At 30.3% G+C, this 21,718-nt stretch overlaps 3 protein-coding genes across 3 annotated transcripts; 1 reads left to right on the top strand and 2 right to left on the bottom strand.

The window, feature by feature from the left end:
- Positions 1–751: 751 nt before the first annotated feature.
- Positions 752–2,650, top strand: LOC111877878 (zinc finger protein ZOP1). The gene is made up of 5 exons (XM_023874386.3): positions 752–953; positions 1,477–1,677; positions 1,773–1,887; positions 1,994–2,089; positions 2,198–2,650. Exons 1-5 carry the CDS (start codon positions 945–947, stop codon positions 2,497–2,499), a joined length of 723 nt encoding a protein of 240 aa, XP_023730154.1. The 5' UTR covers positions 752–944; the 3' UTR covers positions 2,500–2,650.
- A 1,435-nt stretch (positions 2,651–4,085) lies between these two features.
- On the bottom strand, positions 4,086–5,345 carry LOC111877870 (uncharacterized). Its single transcript, XM_023874381.3, has one exon. It carries the CDS (start codon positions 5,223–5,225, stop codon positions 4,308–4,310), a length of 918 nt encoding a protein of 305 aa, XP_023730149.1. The 5' UTR covers positions 5,226–5,345; the 3' UTR covers positions 4,086–4,307.
- Positions 5,346–6,678: 1,333 nt separating this feature from the next.
- Positions 6,679–11,046, bottom strand: LOC111878505 (serine carboxypeptidase 1). Its single transcript, XM_023875017.3, has 8 exons — positions 10,689–11,046; positions 10,493–10,600; positions 8,220–8,494; positions 7,899–8,138; positions 7,678–7,796; positions 7,495–7,590; positions 7,217–7,322; positions 6,679–7,116 (listed from the first exon to the last, which is right to left on the bottom strand). The coding sequence occupies exons 1-8, from the start codon at positions 11,044–11,046 to the stop codon at positions 6,973–6,975; spliced, it is 1,446 nt and encodes a 481-aa protein (XP_023730785.1). The 3' UTR covers positions 6,679–6,972.
- Positions 11,047–21,718: the final 10,672 nt, after the last annotated feature.

Below are 21,718 nucleotides of genomic sequence, written 5' to 3'. Positions count from 1 at the left end.
AACAATAACAAACAAACCAAATTGTTTATCTTTTAAGCTAGTTTGAGTTTGAATGAACTTAAGTCCTAAAAACCATTTAGGTAATAACTATACACACACACACACTACATGGAGAAATTTTATGCCCCATGGAGATGTGGGCCCTGGGCGGTCGCCCGGGTTGCCCACCATCTAGACCGGCCCTGATGAAAGGCTATGATTTGCGGGTTACAATTTCCAAAATGTTAGAATGATAAAAACACCCTTAATGATAAAGAAAAAAAATGATTCTTAAAACTCCTAACCTTTAAGAGTTCTTGTTTGAACCCCTCCCTATATGTGTAAATTTTTTTGACTATTAGTGGTCAAATGGTTTTAAAAAAAATTATTTATCGTTGAAAGAGGAGAAAAAGAGAGGAGAGAAAGTGCAATGAATAAGCATTGCATGGTGACAACATCCACCCTCACTGCATCCGACAATGTAGTCTTTTTGGTGTGGTGAAAGTGTCATATCACCCCACCGCACCATGTGATGAGGGTAACTCCTCCAACCTAAACCAAGAAAGTACTCCGGTAAAACATTTTTGACTTTGAAATATACAAAAAAAGGTTCAACATCAACCATTTTTAAGACGAATAATTGTATTTCCAACACAAAAAGTCATCTTGGTTATTTATTTCGTTAAGAAAGAAGGTAGGCGTGAGTAAAGGCAGCAACAATAAGACAGAGGGAAAAATATGGCAATGTTCCATTTTGTAGGGGGGTCAACAGGAGGTTTCTTAATAGCAAACGGAAGAGCAAATTCTAGGGTTCAATTTGGATCATAATTTAAAGCCCTAAATTACCACTCTCCTGATCAAAATTTTCAAAATCTACGCAAATTGCGGAAAAAATCGTGGGGTTTTGAATTCGCAAATTGGATTTGCTATACCAACATCTCCAGTAGCTGATTCGTCTTGCAATAATGACTGAGGTACCATCTTATCTCCCGACTCTGATTCTAATGCATTATATCAAAGCAATTTTAATTGATCGAGGGTCTTATATTATTCTTTGATACGAACATAGTATAATCGTTTCTGATTAGTATATGCCTTGATTCTACGCAATCACAATTCTTTTCCTGTAAATTGTCGTTGCTAATGATAAGATAGAGTACCAAGCAACTGAAGAAAAGAAAACAATTCGTGTTAGATAAATGCATTAAAATGCAACGAATGTTCCAAACCACAAATCGATGTGGGGAATGATTGGATCCTGTGAAGAAGATATATTGCAGTAAACTAAACTGGAATGGAATGACTTCTCAATGGGAGTTTTTGGGGCTCTTAAAATACTTTGTCATTGGCCATGGTCTTTATACATATGATTTAATGTAAAAGTTTCAATAGTGTATATGTGCTCTATGATTCTGTCTTACATCTTAATGTTGGGTTACTTTTTTGCTGTGTTCATACTTTGAACATACACTGACATCTGATTTGTTTGTATTTCAGTATTGGGTTAGTCAGGGAAAAAAATGGTGTGACTTGTGCAAAATCTTCATATCCAATAATCCTTCAAGCATCAAGAATCATGAGCTTGGCACACGACACAAAGATAATGTCACCAAGAGGTTGTCTAACATGAGAGAAGAGAAAGTTGCTAAAGATAAAGAAAAAAAGGAAACTGCCCGTGTTCTCACGAAAATTGAAGAGGTGAAATATTAATTATATTTTCATGAGACACCTCAAATACTATTTCCCTTCTTATATTGTTCTTATAATTAAGCTCCTTTCCAAATTGGTTGCAGAAAGCGAGTCTTAGTTATCAAAAGGACATATCAACTTTTCAGAAGGCAAGAGATACTAATGCAAATTCATTAGGTGGTAGTGGAGGGATAGGTGATGGCTCTACAATGTCTGGAGGTGAGTAATATTCTCAATTTATTATAACCTATAATATTCCGCATTGTCTTATTTATTTATTACAATTATAATTATTTTCTTGTCATAAAAATGATCTTGATGACAGAGTGGGAGCATGACACCACATCTGGTTATTACTACAACCAAACTAACGCTTGTTATTACGATCCAAACTCTGGCTTCTACTACACTGATGCTTTAGGTACACTCACAATCACAATCACAAACCCTAAATCTAAATCCTTATTTTTTTTTATCAACTTCCATTTTTTTATATTCATTCTGATTTTTGATTGAGTGATTGGAACAGGTAAGTGGGTAGCACTGCAAGAAGCCCTTGCTTCTACAACCAAACTTTCTTCTGGACCCATACAAAAGAAACCCAATATTGCCACGTCATCATCCTCATCATCCTTGCCTTCCAAAACTCAACCCCCAACACAATCTGCTAACAGGCCATCATCTATTTACATAAACAAAAGAAAACGACCAGATTATTCCAAGCCAAAAGTCGTGTCCCAAGAGGAAGCCGCTGCCCTCAAGGCACGCGAGGCAGCAAGAAAGAGAGTCCAGGAGCGAGAGAAATCCTCACTCGGTCTTTATAAGCACTGATATACTTACTGTATTATTCTGTCATGTCATGTCCTGTCCTGTGTCCTGATCAGACTGATAGATAAACCGGGTAATTTTTTTTTTTTTTTAAAAGTCCTACAAGACTATCTTTTGATTTTTAATTTGATAAGGTGACCATAAATAACTAAAATGATATGTTGTAAGTTTAGGCAAAAAGGTAAGGGGGGCCTGGTGTTGGTGGTTCGTCGGTGATGGTGACAATGGAGTCTACTTGGTTGACTTTAGATGACCATTTTTGGTCACATAAATCGGCTACTCATTAGTCATTTTAATTCCCCTACGGACCCCCCCTTCTATCCTTCCACGTTTCCCTACAAATAGTTTTATATTTTATATCACATTTGGTCTGATATGGTTATATTTTATTGAAAACATCGATAACTTAAATGTCAATTGAGACAAATTTAAAAAGGTAAAAAAACAAGGAAAAAGTTTTTAAGTTGAATTAAATTATTAGTGTTGATGGGAATGAAGCATTATTGGAGATGCTTTGCTAAAGAAAAAGGTAGTGGGGGGAAAATATATTACACGAGTGAAAAAGCAATCGACTTGTAATGAAAGGACGATATAAGATCTCATATTTTTGTAGCATGAATATAAAAAGCTATGGACATGGAAGGGCGGTTTTGTAGCACTTTCTCTTATTGATTAAATAATTTCATGGGCCCACCGACTATTATACTTTTTTAATAAAAATTGACAAGATCTTGATAAAATCCAATAATAGGCTAGCTTCTTTTCCAAATTGCTACATTGACGGTGTAATTATATATCAAAGACTCTGAGTATATAATTTATAGTTTATGAAGCTGTATATTTTAAACTATAAATTGTTATGTATGAAATATGTGACATTTTGAAAAATGAAGTCATTGTCTTCATTGATGGTGATGGTCAAAGAATGAGTGTTAATAGCCAAAGAATAATAATCTAAGTGGAGTAAATAAGTTGCGTTAAATATAATGAGGTTCATCATTGATGGAGGGTCTACAATCTACATACCAATAAAACAAAGAATTAAGGTAAATAATGGACAATAAACATATCTTTACTTACAACTTGTATAGGATTTTCATATTTATGAATTAGCCAATACACACTACTAAAAAATTATGGTATCGAATTTCATCCCCTTTATGAATGATGATTATGTTAATATTATCTGAATTTTCAAACTTAATAATATATTTCTAGTTGTAATAAAATTCTTTACTTTATACATAATGCCAAGGACATGGAGGATGGTTTTGTAGCATTTCCACATTCAACATTCAACATGTACACATTTATTTGACTAAATAATCTCATGGTCCCATTCCCATCAAAGTTTCTTGTGTGTTTGGACATGGAATAAACATTGACTACAAAGTCAAATGAAAAAAACAAAGCAAAGTTAGTGGGTTGTTTGTAAATTCTATACTTCTATGTCGTGTTTACATTGTGAATTTATTGGGTTTTTCTCCTAAATTTGAACACAAGCACAATTTGATAAAATAACGATAAAAACTTTTTAATCAACGCATTTTACGTCATTCTTCCACACAATTTTTTTTTAAGTAAATAAATAAAACGATCACAAAAAGCATATGTATATACTCGTTTATTTTACAAATTTTCATTGTTGGATTTTTAATCCAGCGATCATAAATTACACATTGTACGAACATAAACATTCAACAAGATCCACGTTACGTAATGTAAAATTTAAAAACACATTCTGTAAATGTGATGATCAAAAAATCAGATTAAAATTGATCTGATGAATTCTTCCGGTGTGATCATGAAATTCATTGCTTCATAAGAGAATCGATCCCTCGGGAGATCTCATGAACACTTCCTGCATTTTGATGGAACCTTAAGCAACCCATTAATCCTGATTTGTACGGCAAGGTCGTCTTCCTCCCTATCTCCTCCTGATCCGCCGCCGCCGTGTCATCCGCCGACACATTCATTGAACCACCACTATCAGTGCTTCTGAAGCTAAACGTCGTCTTGACGTCACGATCACTCTTCTTTAACATCGTGTATTTCTTCAATGGATCCTTCCTCGTTGATACGCTTCCCTCCGACGCACTTCTGAACAGTAGCAGATTCTTGAGGTTCCACTTGTTGTACCAAGTTAAACCCGTCGGTGATGATTGACCCGTTGTTGAGTTTTTCTGGTTGTTTAGAACATCAGAGACTCTAAATGGCGATAGAGATCGAGATGTTTTGCGTCTGGTGGTGGATTTCGTCGTTTGTTCTCGTCCGCGAACCGGTGGATTTTCCTCGGGGTTAGTCTGCTCACCAGATGTTTGTTTTAATGCCTCTGAAAAAGGATCGAAATCCTTCTTCTTACTCCGTGGAGACAACGCTTCTTTGAACCGTAATTTAGGGGATTTGGGCGATCGGGGTGAATGTGAATCATTAGAGAAATGCAGACGTGGCGGTGGTTTTAATGGCTTGATCTTGCCGCCATCAAAGAGCTCGTCGGCGGCGGAGATAGAATGCCGTTCCAAATGGCCGAATGCAAAATCCGAATCATTTTCTACATCTTCTTCTTCACAATTATCATCGTTATTTTGTTTGCGAATCCCTGGTTTTTCTTCCCAGGTGAAAGGGATGGTGGACTGAGGGCTTGAAGGTGCGGTGACGTATGGAGAAGTGGAGGTGCTGTCGTAGTTGAAGTCGATCGCCGGCGACGGCTTTATCAGTTGTACTTCCATGTAATGTAAGGAGATGGAGATGGAGATGGATGATTAGGTTTCTACATTTAACAAGTGAATATGTAGAAGAGTTGCAGAAAGTGGGTAGGAAGGAGAGGACCCCAGCTTCTGACTGCAAGCCAAGCCGAGTCGCGCCAAGCGAAATACATGCACTCTTTAGAAATTGTGAACTTCTAGTTTTTTTATTTATATTTTTAATATAGAGAAAATTATAAAAATGGTTTTTATTTTTTGGTTTCAGTTTTAAAAAAAAGAAAAAAATTATAGTGGTCCAAAATTATATCTTTTGTGGTCCAAAATTATATCTTTTTTGTTGTTGGTCTCTGCAAGACTTGAAATAACTTTATATTTTTTATAATTTCTTTTTTTTTTTCAAAATTTTTTAATTATTTTAGTACTTAATTTTTTTTTTAATTTGACTATTTAACAAATTAGTTTAACAGGAATCTTCCGATTTTAGTTTTGTTTTTAAGAAAAAGACTCAACTTTTATTATTTCGAAAAACCCTTCAGACTTTTTTTTTCTTTTTAGAAAACCACTCACATTTGGCAAATTTTTAATCAATCTTTTTGTTTTGACTCATAATTATTCTATTTTTCTTATTGTTGTTTGATAAATACACAATCATTGAGGAAGTTTGTGAGGGGAGAGTAGCTTCAATCTCAATGTCTTTAATTCACGAAACGAATCGGTTAGTGTATCTCGGGTAAGAACCCGGATATACAACCCTAATGATAAAGTAAGTATGTGTGGGAGTGAATAATCAAGAGCCAAAAAAGAATTTTAAAATATTCAGAGTGTAACATTTATGTATTAGTTGTTTTTAAACATGAAATCGAAGTCTATGTTGTTCATTTTAATACATGAGTTATTTTCATTGACCAACCAAGTTTAAAGTTTAATTTATTTTAGTTCGGACACATTATTAAATATAAATTTGGTTCGATCCGACAATCGAAGATTTAGAACTAACTTCGGGTTAATAAAGTTCCAAACAAAACAAAACAAACCAACCAACCAAAACCAAATCTGTAAATACATTTTTAATGCTTTTAAGTTTGTAGTAAAGTCTAAATACTTTTATATTTAATTATAAATTATGTGTAAAGTTTAATGCTTTTAAGTTTGTTACTTCTACGTGTTTCCGTAAAACTTTTTGACTTCGCTATTAGCTATATGTACGATTGAATTTGATTGGACTTGTTTAGATTATTTAAAAGTATTGAGCTTGAATCTTATGTTTATGTATTGTCGAATAAATTGCTAAAGTACATCCAAATACATATTTTAAAACATGGTTTTTCAAAATTTTGATATAAAGAATAAAAAAACTTTAATATTATATGTGATTTTTGAGTTCTATAATTGGATGAAATTCGGTGTTACTAGGATTGAAGAAGCAAGATCCATAAGACATGGTTTACAAGAAAGGCTTTTTGTGCTTTCCAAATGGCTTTACACCTTTACTTATGAATGTACTCATTGTTCTTTCTCATTATGGCTCTTGCTCATGCTTCCAATCACCTTTTTCTTTATTTATTTTTCTTATAACCACAATTTCATAGAAGTGGTCCATTAAGTTAATAACCTCTAAAATAAACAATGTTGTAATTTAGTTAATCCTTTTCAAAGTAAAAGAACACGAAAACGATCCATTTTTTTTAAGTTCAACAAGACATCAAAAAAGAAAAACCCATCGAAAGCAACACTCAAATTCAAGACACGGATGCAAAACTACAAGCATTGATTACTTGGAACCCGGAAACTTTCCACGCAAAAACGATGAGAAAAGTGCGATTGCTCGAGCAGGTTGGTAACTTGGCACAAAATGTCCGGCTCCTCTAACAGTCACAAATGTCAAGTTTTCATATCCAACCACGTATCCACCAACCTAATCACAATCAAAACAATAAAAAAAAAAACAAAATCATAAGATTAGTTGCACATGATGTTAAAAATACTATGTTAAGTTGTAATTGTCAGTTTCTGACCTCTCCTTTCAAATACCATGGGTGCCATGGTGTCTTCACTGTTGTATTAAGTTTCTTTATTGCGTACATTGTTGTTGTCACTGGCACAGAACTATCAGTATCTCCACTGCAATTTTATAAATGATCATATATATGCATGTATAAGAAAAATCTAGGTATATATATGTGTAGGGGTGGTTAATTTATAAATGGATATATTGGAAAATATTTGTAATTCTTTAATTACCTGAAAATATTTTTGGGTATATATATATATATGATGATATGATGATGATTACCTGTAAAGCCAAACACGAATGCCGCTAGCCATGAGCCTTCGAATGGTTGGCAACACAGTAAACGGTTGGTCTTTCCAATTGGCAAACAATTCGCCGCTACATTTACACACATAAAATAATTGTTATCCCTCTTTGATCTAATTAAAAAACATTATTTTACAAGTTTCGAGAAAGCATACATACTTGCAATCTTGCCACCTTCCGGGAAGCCCCGTGAGGTTTGCATGAAGTGATTTTTGAACTTCGGGTAAGTTCAAGTAACTTTCAATGTATTCTAGAGAACATGGATCAAATTCTGATTTCTGGTGAGAATCAACACAAATAATTAACTCATGTTATGATAATAATATAACATAAGATTTGATTTGATTGGTTAAAAAGAAAAAAAAAAAGAATAAAGTTACCTCTGAAGAAGTTCTATTTAAACACAAGGGAGCATAGATATCGTACGGATCAATGTTTCCAACAAGGTCATACTCTTGGTTAATGTACGTTTTACAAAGTTTAGATAAAGTAGCATTCCACGAAAAATCACAGTTCGTGACTATTCCTTTATGGATTTCGTCAGAAGTAATAGAACGCGACCAAAAAAAATCATGTGTTCCCGTTTGTTGAGTTTCGTCATCCATGAATGCATTTCCAATCTTTAACATATATATAAAATATATTAAAACTTGCGAAAAGAGAAATAGAAAAAAGTTACTGTTTTGTGTGATCAAGCTTACCACAATCCCTTTGAGGTTGATAAGAGTACGATTAGCGTTCTTGTTGCTTTTAAGGATAAATTCGGCAAGTTGAGGTATGTAATGACCGGAGTAACTTTCTCCGGTGAGGTAGAAATTTCTGGTTTTGTATTCAGGGAACCTTTCAAGCCAATTGATCAGAAATGTATATGAATCTTTTGCAGTTATTTTATCTCCGGTGGTTTTATAATCGGAGGTAGTGTTGGAGTATGAAAACCCAACCCCAGCCGGTGATTCCAAAAAAAGTATGTTAGCCACTGCATATATTATAATTGTAAATAGTAAGTTTGTGAGATTTTTAAAGGTTAGTTGATTTAATATGTTTTGAATTGTATTAAATTTGTGTTTAATTCTAGTAAATTAGTAGCCTATGTAGATTCCGCCGGAACAAATATTAAATAAAAAATAATAAAATAATAAAACAAAAAACTTGGATCAGTATAAGGCTATGTTTGACGTACCACAACTAGCTTATTTTTCGAGTTTTTCTAAATTGTCATATTTGGCTATAGATACTTGGATCAGCTACTTTTTCAGCTGACAACTAGCTTTTCAGTTAATACGCAAAATATAGCCTAAATGGTATCATGGTATGGCTATAGATATATCGAATTTTTGTTAAAATATAAATCAATATTTTTTTGAAAACAACAAATAGATATATAAAATAGGAGAAAACATTCTAGCAAGTGACTAGAACCAAGATATATAGGGGTTTGTTTTCTAAAAGATAATAAACTTTACCATGTATACAAGTTCAATAATCAAAAAATGTATAAGATATCATTTTTTTTTTATCTGGAAATCAAAAATCATTCTATATTTTCTTGGTAATTATTATTTTAATCACCGATCAAAACAAGTGTCAAAATCAAAATGAAGAAAGATGATTAAAAAGAAAAATTAATAGTATTTATATATAATAATCTTATGATTTTATATGAACAGGAGAATAAATATGAAAAAAAGTAAAAATATATTTAATTTTCTTTGTATCGGTCAACTAAGTTTTACACCCTATCAATTTCTAATTATTTTGTTAGCACATGAGGAAATTAAGTTGTAACGGCCACACAATAAATGTGAGTACAGGAAGGTTATTTTGTCGTTATATTATTTTCATTTATAATCATAGGAAAAGTTTGTATCAAGATAATATTTTACCTTTTTTTTAAAATTAAATTATTAAATTAAATAGATGGCATCAAATTACGTAATTAAACATTTAGTTGCTTTTTTTTTTTCAGTTTACATAATACAACTGATTCTTTTTTTTTTTTTTTTATTTTTTTTTATTTTTTTTTATCAGTATATGCATGCATAAACTAAGAAAATTTTGGTATATTAAAATGTGATCAGATAATGAATTCAAACCTTATTGTATAAACTAATAAAGTATAAAATATGATTACTCGATATGCATTAATCTCTACCTTAAAATACCAAATAATCGGCAATCATTCAAAAATAGATCTCATAAACATTTTATGTATAAATCAAGGTAACAATAAAAGAAAAATAAGCATAAAAATCATTATACTCATTTATTTACCTTCTTTTCGCAAGTAGAATATAATTATGAATAAAAGGAATATTCATTCACTCAAAATGTCTACAAAAATGACTATTTTTGTATCAAAGGTTTTTTCATATAAAAAAAGATATATTTCTATAATAAAATTTTATGTTCAAAGAAAAAAAAAATATAAATACAAACACACACACACACAATATATATATATATATATATATATATATATATATATATATATATATATATATATATATATATATGAAAAATGGATATTAATAGAATATCACACAATATATTTTTATGAGTAATATTTTATTGAAATAATTTATTAAAACGTGATTTTTTTTTTGAAAATAAAATAAGTGAAGAATTTTTTAAGTAAATATTTATATTTATATATTTGAAAATACAAATATATGGCTAGAACATGTCCTTTTTTTTTTGTCTTTATTGAACGCGTCGCGCGCGCGCGCACACACACACACACACATATATATATATATATATATATATATATATATATATATATATATATATATATATATATATATATATATATATATATATATATATATATATGTGTGTGTGTGTGTGTGTTTTGATGACATATTTTTAGCCTTTAATTTTATGTTTTTCTTTAAAAAATTTCGTATACCATTCATTTTCACAAAATAACAGACATGTAATCAACTTTTTTGATGAATAATGAAAACTATTTTACCTTTATTCCAAGCATACATGTTGTTGGATAAAGTTTTACCATCTTTGTTGACTCGAAATGGTCCAAGCTCCATCATTAGCCCCCCTCCCACCGAAGAACACCCAGGCCCTATAATAAATTCAATTATCAATATGTAACTAAAACACATAAAATAAAACATCTACATACATATATGCTAAATGTGGTGCTTTCGTACCTCCGTTAAGCCATAACACGAGTGGTTTTCTAGAGGATGCGTGAGTGGACTCGACAAAATAATAGAATAGAGCTTTACCATGTTTTGGATCCACTGTCACATATCCTGAATACTGATTAAATTTTGGTCCTTTTGGTTGTCCTGGCAACCTTAAAATCTTGTCAGCCTCCTTCTTACCGTGTTGGGACCCTTTATAAACAATAAGATCCTCGACTTTCAAATCTTGACTAGCATAACTCTTTTTAGAATTGTGAATCTTTAAGAATTTCACATAAGGATGAAACTGAAACTGATTCCCTACACATTGAACAAGGACCAAGAGATATACTTGAATTACAAATATAAAAGCGGTTTTCATTTTTTATGATGGATTGGATTGTTTAGACTAAATTTGATTTTACTGAAATATTTTAGAAGTTGCTTACTATTTAAAATGATAGAAGTCTATTTAAAACAAATTGTATGTGTCATTGCCATCTAATGTCATGATGTCATTAATATTCTTCAAAATGAGAAAAAACATGACGGGTTTTGGTTGACTGGATGTATCATGTGACATTATATTTGAAAAAACTAGTCAATAGCTAGACTGCTTGTAATTTGAAACTGTAGTTTTTGTTTATGTATAAGTGTTTGACAAAAACTAAAAATTAAAAGGTCCTAAAAGCTATTTGAAGTAATTTTTATATTCAAAACTTTTTGTTTATATAAAAGCTAAAAGCTCTTATTATTAAACAAAAAAAATCATTTTTTACAAGCTAAAAGTTAAAAGTTTGTAAAAACTTAAGATTTTCATAATTGACATAGTATAATATATTTCTTGTATTTAATGTTGCAAAAGATACTACTATACCATATATGATTTTCATAATTAAAAATATAATTGTATTTCCCGTATTTAATATTAACAAGGTTATTTATTATATCATTACTGTTTTGCAAAGTCAGTTTCATTTAAAATCATCCAAAAGTATTGAATTACTGTTTGAAGTTGAAATTTAATTTTCATTTGAAATTTTATAAGTTAATGAAATTAATGATTTTATGTATAATATCTGAATGATTGAAATTTTTTAATTTTTTAAACTTTATAGTACAACATAATTAGAAGATATTATACGCTAATGACTTTTGAGGGTAAATAAGTTTTATAATTGTAAATTTAGTTAGTATTTTTATACATTTTACCAATGATACATAAAATGTTTAAAAAAAACAATTACGACTTACAACCAAAGGTTTTTCCATTGACTTCATCCACAACTAAGATGTCGTTTGTTTTTTCGAAGCAAAAATGCATGAAGTCTGCGGACTACATCTACAACCATCTGTAGCAGACGTCGGGACCAAACGGCTGCAACATGTAATAAAAAATTTGTTTGTTTTTTAACCTCTGCAGACTGCTGTAATAAGTTAAAGTAATGTGTGAAGAAGTTTGAAACAGATTGTCAAATGTTGCGTCACGCAGCACACAAACTATAGTTTTTAAGTGAAGTTTTTTGAAAAAAAAAACAACTACAAAGGGCCAAGTGTTGTGCGTATGCTCCGCAACACAACAATAAGTGGTAAGAAATGATTTTTTAGAAAACACAAACAACACCTTTAAGACAATCCATACGGTGTAAGGCTACTAACCTTATAATTATCTAACATAACTTTTGCAATTACCCACGTACGCAATAAACAATATTTTTTCAAAACATAATATATATATATATATATATATATATATATATATATATATATATATATATATATATATATATATGCTTATGTTATTTTGTTTTTACTAACTATTATGTACCAAAATGCATAGATCTGGACCAACAGATGAAATTAATCAATGAACATGATTTGAGAGTGTATTATATTACAATGAGATAACATGTACCATATAATCACATAAAATTTAGCAAAAGGGTATTTTGGACAATTAACTACATTTATAAAAGGAAATTTTAACTAATTCTCCTAATTTTAAAAATCTAAAATTTTTAATTAACTCAAAAACTAAGAATGGTTAAAAGCATGTTACTTGCAATTCCTATCACTTTATATATTCTGGTAGAATACATAGAATATGACATAATATATATATATATATATATATATATATATATATATATATATATCATTTTGGCCTAATACATAAAATATATTCTAACAGAATACATATAATACATTTTGCTAGTTATGAAATACTATGATAAAATACCCTTACAAACTTTAGTGATTCTGACATAATGCATTACACATGGTCATAACCAAAGAATTTTGTAAGAGAATACTGACCTACCTTATTCTAAAGTCTTTGCTATTATGAAAGAATATTTGCAGGTTATAAATAACATTCATTAGATAAATTACTTCGAAAACACATATCAATATACATAAAATGTCCCTTAATTTTCATTACATATGGAATGAGAAAATTGCTTGTAGTCTTGGGACTTACTTCAAACTTATAACACTAAATATCAAACATTTACAAAGTCATGAATCATCCACAGCAGCATTAAGCAATAATTGCAAACAAAATAAAGATGTCAAGACCCAAATGACAAAATCCAAATACATATCTGATAAGTAAATGCATGTGAATCTCTTAAAGCTAACAAACTTACAACATGTTCTCGTAAATTTACAGAAACTATATTCAAAAAATCATATTTGAAAAATAGAAACTGGATTCAAGAAACATAAATCAAAAATCAAAACGAGAATTCCATAAACAAAAAAGAATTTGCAAAAGATTTTTTTTTCAAATGTGTTCTTTTACACACAACACACGTCTAGTTTGAGGCCTGATATCTTTACTTTTATAGTTTTGTAATTGAAAAAAAAACACAGAATTCAATACAAAGTCCTAAGCTAAAACCTACGAAGAAAATCAAAATTTCAAAATTGAAAGAAAATGATCAATTTCAAATAGATTTTGATAACAATTAAAGGCAACAATGCAAATTTGTATAACATCGTGATTGATATTTGTTATTCATAAACCAATAATCAATAGAAAAAACACAATGGATTATAGAAATCACTTACGTTTTGATAATCGGCGATTATGTTGTTGGTATACGGTGGCAACGACAGACATATTTTAACCACAAATAAGGTGAAAGGCGGAGGACATCCACCGTCCCCCGGTGGTGCGTTGACGTCGTGGGATCGGAGCACACGCCTAGGGTTTTGAGTACAGATCATGTCCGAGATACATCGTCGACAGTTGCACGCATGGAATAGAATTGAGTAGCTGTGATGGTTATAAAGAAGAGATATTAGGTCAACATATATTTATTTTGTTTCCTTAATTGCAAGTGTAAAAAACCAAAAATATCCTTTTTGATTTATTTAATTATTTAATTATTTACTAAATTATGATTGGTGCATTTAGGAACACAATAGTTGCTAGAAACATTTGAACCTAGCTCTCTCTCTCTCTCTCTATATATATATATATATATATATATATATATATATATATATATATAGCTAGGTTCAAATGTGGATTTGACATCTATTGTGCGGACGTGTGGATAGTGATATTCTGTGAGAATGACAAATAAAATATGTTGTTTGGTAATGTGAATACGTTCAATCTTACATAACTATTGTCATTATCACGCATTCTCACTAATTAAATCGCCTATAAGGTTATTATAGATTTTTTTTATTATTTTCATTCCATAAGAATGTTTATTGAGTCGTATTCTGTAAGAATGAAAATGAGTAAAAAACAATGCGTGATAACTGTTGTGATATGTTGGAGACGGTAGAGCTGAGATTGTTGATGGGTTCAGTGTAGATGTCCTCTTCGACGATCTAGTTAGTGATTGTTCTTAGAGAAGAGAAAGAATATTCATTGGAAAGAGAGTCCTCCTTCTTCACGAGGAAGAAGGACCCTTTTATACTTGGTTCCAGAGGCATGTGGACCTCAACGAATTCTGTTGGACATTCCTTCATGGGGCGTGACGTGGTGGACTCCTACGGGAAGATCCTTTGTCACGTCCTTTTTGCATCCTTTCCTCATTGGCGAAATGAGGATCTTTTAGTTATTACAGAGATCGTGGCTATCTTCTGACGAGCACGTGGAACGCTTTGAGTGGTCCCACGCTCGCCGGGATGTTATCCTTTGGTGAGGAGATTATAGCGCTGCTCTGCACCATAACTGTCACGCCTATGTCTTTCGCGTTGGCGAAGGCCCGACCTTAGCTTCGGACTTGGCCCGACTGAGTTTAGCTCAGGTTAAGCTCGATACTAGTTTTGACTTCTCTTTTTGACGTTCCCTCTGAGGGATACGTTAACAATAACAAAAGTGAATAAGAATTAGTGACAATGTATGAAAATAACGATAATTGTGTAAGGTTGAACTTATTCACATTAACAAACAACTTATTCTCTTACTAATTTTCATAGAATAACATTGTCCACACGTCCACACAATAGTTTTCCATCCACATTATAACCTAGTCACACACACACACACACACACATATATATATATCTATATATATATATATATATATATATATATATAGAGAGAGAGAGAGAGAGAGAGAGAGAGAAAGAAAGGTTCGAGTATTCTAAATAATTATTGTGTGGTTGTAGGATTTAATATGAGTTAATCATTCCTAAAAGGTATTAGTGTAATCTTACCATATAATTAATATGAGTCGGATTAATTAAATATGTTAAGTATTTCAATCAAATTCCTAAATATCAGACAATTATTTATGAATCTTATCAACCATAATATATATATATATATATATATACACACACACACACACATTATATGCGTTTTCTTCTATTGCATATTAATCATTCATCATCTTCATATCATATTTCTTCTTCTGAACTTTTGTTAATGGAAATATTTTTTTCTTCATCTTTATCTTTTTCATCTATTATTTCTTTATTTATTTTTCGTTTCATGGATGTTGTTAATCAAATTCATTGTTTTAATTATATATATATATATATATATATATATATATATATATATATATATTATTTTCAGAACCTAGATAATGCTGATAACAAAAACAAGGACATTCCTGATAACAATGTTAGTAATGTCAAGGAATCCAAAGTGAAACAAGATTTGAAGAAAAAAAAAGATGTGATATTTGTTTTGATGTTGGTCATGATAGGAGGAACTATTCTCATGCATTGGTCAAGAAAGAGTAGAAGTTCAATAATATTTTCAATTTAGGCGTATAAGCTTTTATGAAGTTTTATTTCAGTAAAATAATAATATGGATTCATGAATTTTAGGGGTTTTTCCTTGTAAATTTATGTTTTCATTCATTAAATATTAATAATATATCATGTTTTAATAAATTTTATTGTTTTTTTATTAGTCTCTTCATTAGTTATTTTTATAATCAATTGAGTAACTATCTTGTAGTTTGCATATGAGTTTATTGTTTATAGTTGTCTTACTAGATGATCATATGCAAGTGAAATAATTTTGATGTTGATTTATTTTGATACAATTTGTTATTTATCATATGCTGACATAATTTTTGTTTTAAATGTATTTTTTTGTATTCTTATGGCATAATTGTGTTATATATATTGTTTATGCAAAGATTCTCGTAGAATTGTTCTTAGTAAAATATGCAGAATGCCAGTGTGTAGTATATTTGTAGTAAAATATACATAACAAACAAATGTACAATTTTAATAAATCATAAAACTAAACAAACTTTTATGTTTTTATGCAAACCCGCCCTTAAAAGATATCATTTAATGTTATTATTGTTTCACTTATTATGACAGAATAAGAGAGTTGTATCTTGATTGTCTTCTTAATATCTGCGTTTATGCCATAAATAATCAGTAATCATATATAAATTCATATGAAATAATTTTGTTTATTAAAAATTGCTGAATAAATCATTGAAAAGTCTTATCTATGGAATATGATGTATTGTAAAGTCTTACCTATGGAAAGTAATATCTTTGGAATATGAATTTGTCAAATAATAACAATATCATGATCAATAATAGGATTTGGAGTTGATTTTTATCTTTACAATGTTTCTAAAAATAAAAAAATAAATCATTAATAACAATGACTGCAGATATCACGCCTTTTTAGTTACATATCAATCATAGGGTTTCCCCTTTTTTAATATATATTTATTTGGCTCAAAGTTAAGAAGATTTAATTTACATTGCTTTCTCCAATCCTTTGGTGTTAAATTGTGCTGTTTATTATCTTATGGATAATGAACTATCAGCTAGTGATGATCATATTTATGATCAACATGAATATCCTATTGATTATGTAGACGATAACGAAGATTTCGAGTTATCTGATCATGATTCTCTACATAATATTGATTTTGTAATAGGTGAGAATAACTATCTAGATCGAGGTGATTTATCTTTTCAAGTTTATTTACGTGTTAGTTTTTATAACAATAATGTTGAACTTGTATATTGTTATTTGCATTATGGAGAAATTTTAACTTACAAAGTTGAGAATCAATTAGAACACATTCAAAATCATATTGATGTCAATTCCGACTATCATTTCGTTGAAAGTAGTAATCATAACCAAGGTGATGTCTTTAAATTATTTATTTGTTTTTTATATATGTAGTTATTCTATTACACTAATTCTATTTACAAGATGCAGAAAACGAGAGTGAGTTCATTGATGATGAGACATATGATACTATAGTCGATGATAATATTGATTTACAGAAAGGTAAGCACACCAATAACAAAATATTTTAGAAAACTATATTAATTCGTTGCGATTGTTTGCAATTTTCACATCAACGACATTCATTTGTTTCATCCTATATGTATTATGTGGTATATAATTTAATGTTTTTTTTTTTTATGCAGAACAATCACATGTTACACATGATTACGTTTCTCCTGGTGGCTCGCCTTATTGGATTCTTATTGTTTCAGACCACATCAAACCTAAAATCAACTCAACAGTTGATTCATATGGTGCAACATTATCAATGTATAAAAATTATGCATCAGAATCAGGTTTTGATGCTAGGTAAGGAACAATTAGAAAAACGAAATACGACATTATCACACAACGACATTTGTTATGCAATTGGGAAGGTAAACCAAGAACCGTTAAAGTGGATACTCTAGACCCTCAACATTATAAGATTCAAAGAAGGAAAGACTCATTTAGGTGTGAATGCAAAGCAAAAATTATTTTTATTCTACTACATGGTACTAATAAATATATTTTTGTTGATTTTGTTGAACAACATACTCATGAGTTGTTTGGTAAGGACAATATGTTATTGTCTTGTACAAAGATGAAACTTGATTATTCTCAGGAGATGTTCATTCACAACTTGTCAAAGCAAAATATTAGTGCCTCAAGAGCACATAGATTGTATACCAGACTTCAGGGTGGGTCTTATGTTCGAGGTGGTTTGGTTTCTGATTTCAAGAGCAGTAGGAGAAATCTTAATTCTTACATAGGTTCCAGGGATGCCAAATTCCTTGTTGTCAAGATGCTGGAAAGGAAAAAAAATATCTCAACCTTTTCTTTCGAGTTTAAAGTCGTGCAGAAAAAATTGAATGCACATTTTTGGGTGGACGAAATCGTAAAGTATAACTATAATGCTTTTGGAGACGTTGTATCCCTTGATGCCACATTCAACATGAATAAGTATATTTTACATTTGCAGTGTTATCACATTTTTTTTATTACTTCCAATAATATTAATTAATTTTAATTTTTTAAAACAAGTATGATATGATTTTCATACCGTTCATTAGGATAGATAACCATAAGAAATGTGTAACTTTTGGTGCTGGACTTTTGAGTAGAGAAGATGGTAGTTCTTATTCTTGGCTACTTAGAGCATTCCTGAAAGCATTCAAAAAACAACCTACGCTTGTTCTCACATATCAGGATCCAACTTTGAACAAAGCTGTAAATGAAAGTTTTTCCAATGTCATCACATAGGTTTTGTATGTGGCATATTACAAAAAAATTGCCAAACAAGGTGAACATTTATTTTTAAGAGGCGTTTCTCTAATGTCATCACATAGGTTTTGTATGTAGACCGTTGCGTTTCATATTTGAGCCATGACTCTGCTAAGTTAAATTCATACCTTGAAGAGCTAAATAAGTTGGTTTTTTTTGTATATGACTGTCCAGCGCCCGAGATGCCCTCAAGATAATCATTCTACAACCAGATTATAGGTTTGGAGTCAACTAATGATGTGCATGACATTGAGAATCCATCTGATATTCGTAATAAGGGAACTGACAGTCATGGTAATAGATTAAAATCTAAAAAAGAAATGCTGGAAAAATAAAGTTTGACGCCTAAGCGAAAGTGTACTTCATGTAAACAGATGTCTTTGCATGATAAACAAAACTATCCTCTAAATAAATGTGTCGAAGTAGTTTAATTTTTATGTAGGTTTTTTAAATTATGATATTACAATAACATTTTTGTTTCATGTGTTTTATTGACATTTATTTCAATTTTGTGAGTGTTTTATGAAATTATTAAATATGGTTATGCAATATTGCACACTTTGTTCTTATTCATTACCCCAACGTGTTACACCAACATTACAATCATTTATAATCATTAATTTTTACAAGTACTTTGTAAAACCAACAACATATTATTTCCCAAACATTGAATCAACAACACAATAACATATTCCATCAGAGCTATATATTCATACCAATAATTACTACATACGTATAAAATTTTCTTATAACTACATATATTCTAAAATTCAAAATTACACAATGTTTTGTTTATTTCAAATTTATAGCAAAACCATATATAAACACACTCATATCTACAAAATACTATAGTTAATCACAAAACGTAATGACCATAATTTCATACACAAGTAAATTCTTTCAATTGATGACACATTTTGATTTTATTATTTGTCATAACATATTTTGATTTTTACATTCTTTAAGAATAATGCCATATGGAGACTAATAATTTTTATAAATAACAACATAAAACAATTCATAACCAAAATTTTAATGTATTCTCATCATTTTCATTCTTTCAAAACAATGGCATATTATTTTGTTTATTTATATTTTAAAAACTCTATAAAACAATATAAAAGAACACACAAACATAATCTTAATATATTTTCATTATAATAAATCGAAATTATAGCGCAAACATTAAAGGAAATGACCTTTAAACATTTAAACTTCAAAACATAAATTACTTTCATACTTTTCATACCCAAAAAAACATTCTAACATCAGTTACTTTCTAATGTTTCCCAAGCAAAGACAACAATACCAAAATAAAACATGCTACCATATATCAAGAACTGAAGTCTCCTAACTAAAACCGTTCTACCATACTTAATTAATCAAAACAACTTGTCCATACTAAAAACGATGCCTTCCACGTCTCTGCTTCTCCCTAGCTTCCTTTACTTCATTCATCAGAACCATCTTCTCTAATGGATCAAGCCTGTCATAGGCTTCTGCATCTCTCTCCAACATACTTTTATACTTGTTGTAGTCAGATTTCATAATCCTTGCCATGTATTTGACTCTTCAATTATTTAAAGCAATTACATCACTTTGTTTTTTACCTGTATAACCGCAATCCCAACGCCCATCACCTTCCCCCATATACGATTCCATATGCCTCATAATATACACTCCATAATCTGATACTTTATTTGCTACTTTCCATGTAAATTTCATGACACGAGATTTAATTTTGTTGAAAACAGTTGATTTTTGGTAATGCTATGATTTTAAGTAGCTGCCAAGCAATTTTTTCTGTGATACAATACAATACATTTATTATACATCATTTGTAACAATACAAAAACAAGTCATATAAATATACTGATATGTAATTCTTAATCTTACCATAATACTGGTTTCCTTCCATATATACTCTCAAAAGTGCCTGTTTGGTTGACATGATATATAATGTAGTAGGTGGGTACCCATAGATCAAAGCATATTAAATAATATTTACTTCCCTCAACTAATGGAAAGAAAACCTGGTATACAACAAAATTTTATAACAATAAGTTATATCAGTATAATAAATATTATAACATATAACACAATTATTAATCAAATTACCAGACCAACATCTTTGAGACTTTGTTTAATTGGTAGACTTATAATGTGGAGTTTCAACATCGAGTCAAATAATGATTGGGTTATAGTGTATGCAACCGATACATCCAGTATCTCATCTGCCTGTATACATAAATGAAACAATAAATTATTCATCATAAAACCCAAATTATTATTTAATAATAAACTTCAATTTACTACGTACCAAAAAGTTTGTATCAAAGAAAACTCTAGCAACCGATCCTACATCCATTAGTTCCTCAATTTTGTTGAGTAATGATGTCCAACAATCGATGATTATAGCATGCATAAACGTGTTGCTTTTAAAACGATATGCTAATCCTTAATGCAATACGTGACCGCTCCCAATGTTCCAAATCTCGTCCCTGCTCAACAATTATAATCAAATCCATTATACAATTATGTTTTATAAGGAAATCAATATAATATATTTTCTCAATTACCCATATTCTCTTTTTGATGCAAAAGTTGAATTGTATAATGCCATCTCATCCTTCTTCACTTTTTCACCTATTCGAACAATTCTTTCAACAAACGGTGACTTTCCATGTACAACTAACTTTTGTCCTCTTTCCCCCCTTTTCCATTATCTTCCCCTTCCACACCTTCTGCAATCTCCTTACCTACATTTCTGGTTTTATATTCTCTACCTACTGCCACTGTTTCCAAGATTTCTTTTTCCTTTTTTTCTTTTCTCTTCTATAATTGTTCAACATAACCTCATCTGTAATTTCTATGGCTTTCGCCAACACTTCAGGATGCTCCAAGAATTGTGAACAAGTTAGATGGTCTGTACTATCAACTTTTTCCATATTAGAAGTATTAAAACTTCCACCATCATCCCTTTTATCCCCATAAACTACCAAAGCTGTAACCGGAGAAATTCCTCCTTCATTACCACCATCGT

This window comes from Lactuca sativa, chromosome 5, assembly GCF_002870075.4.
Source record: "Lactuca sativa cultivar Salinas chromosome 5, Lsat_Salinas_v11, whole genome shotgun sequence".
In the NCBI taxonomy this organism is placed as follows: domain Eukaryota; kingdom Viridiplantae; phylum Streptophyta; class Magnoliopsida; order Asterales; family Asteraceae; genus Lactuca; species Lactuca sativa.
Note: the sequence above shows the minus strand (reverse complement) of the source record. Positions and strands in the feature narration are given on the sequence as shown.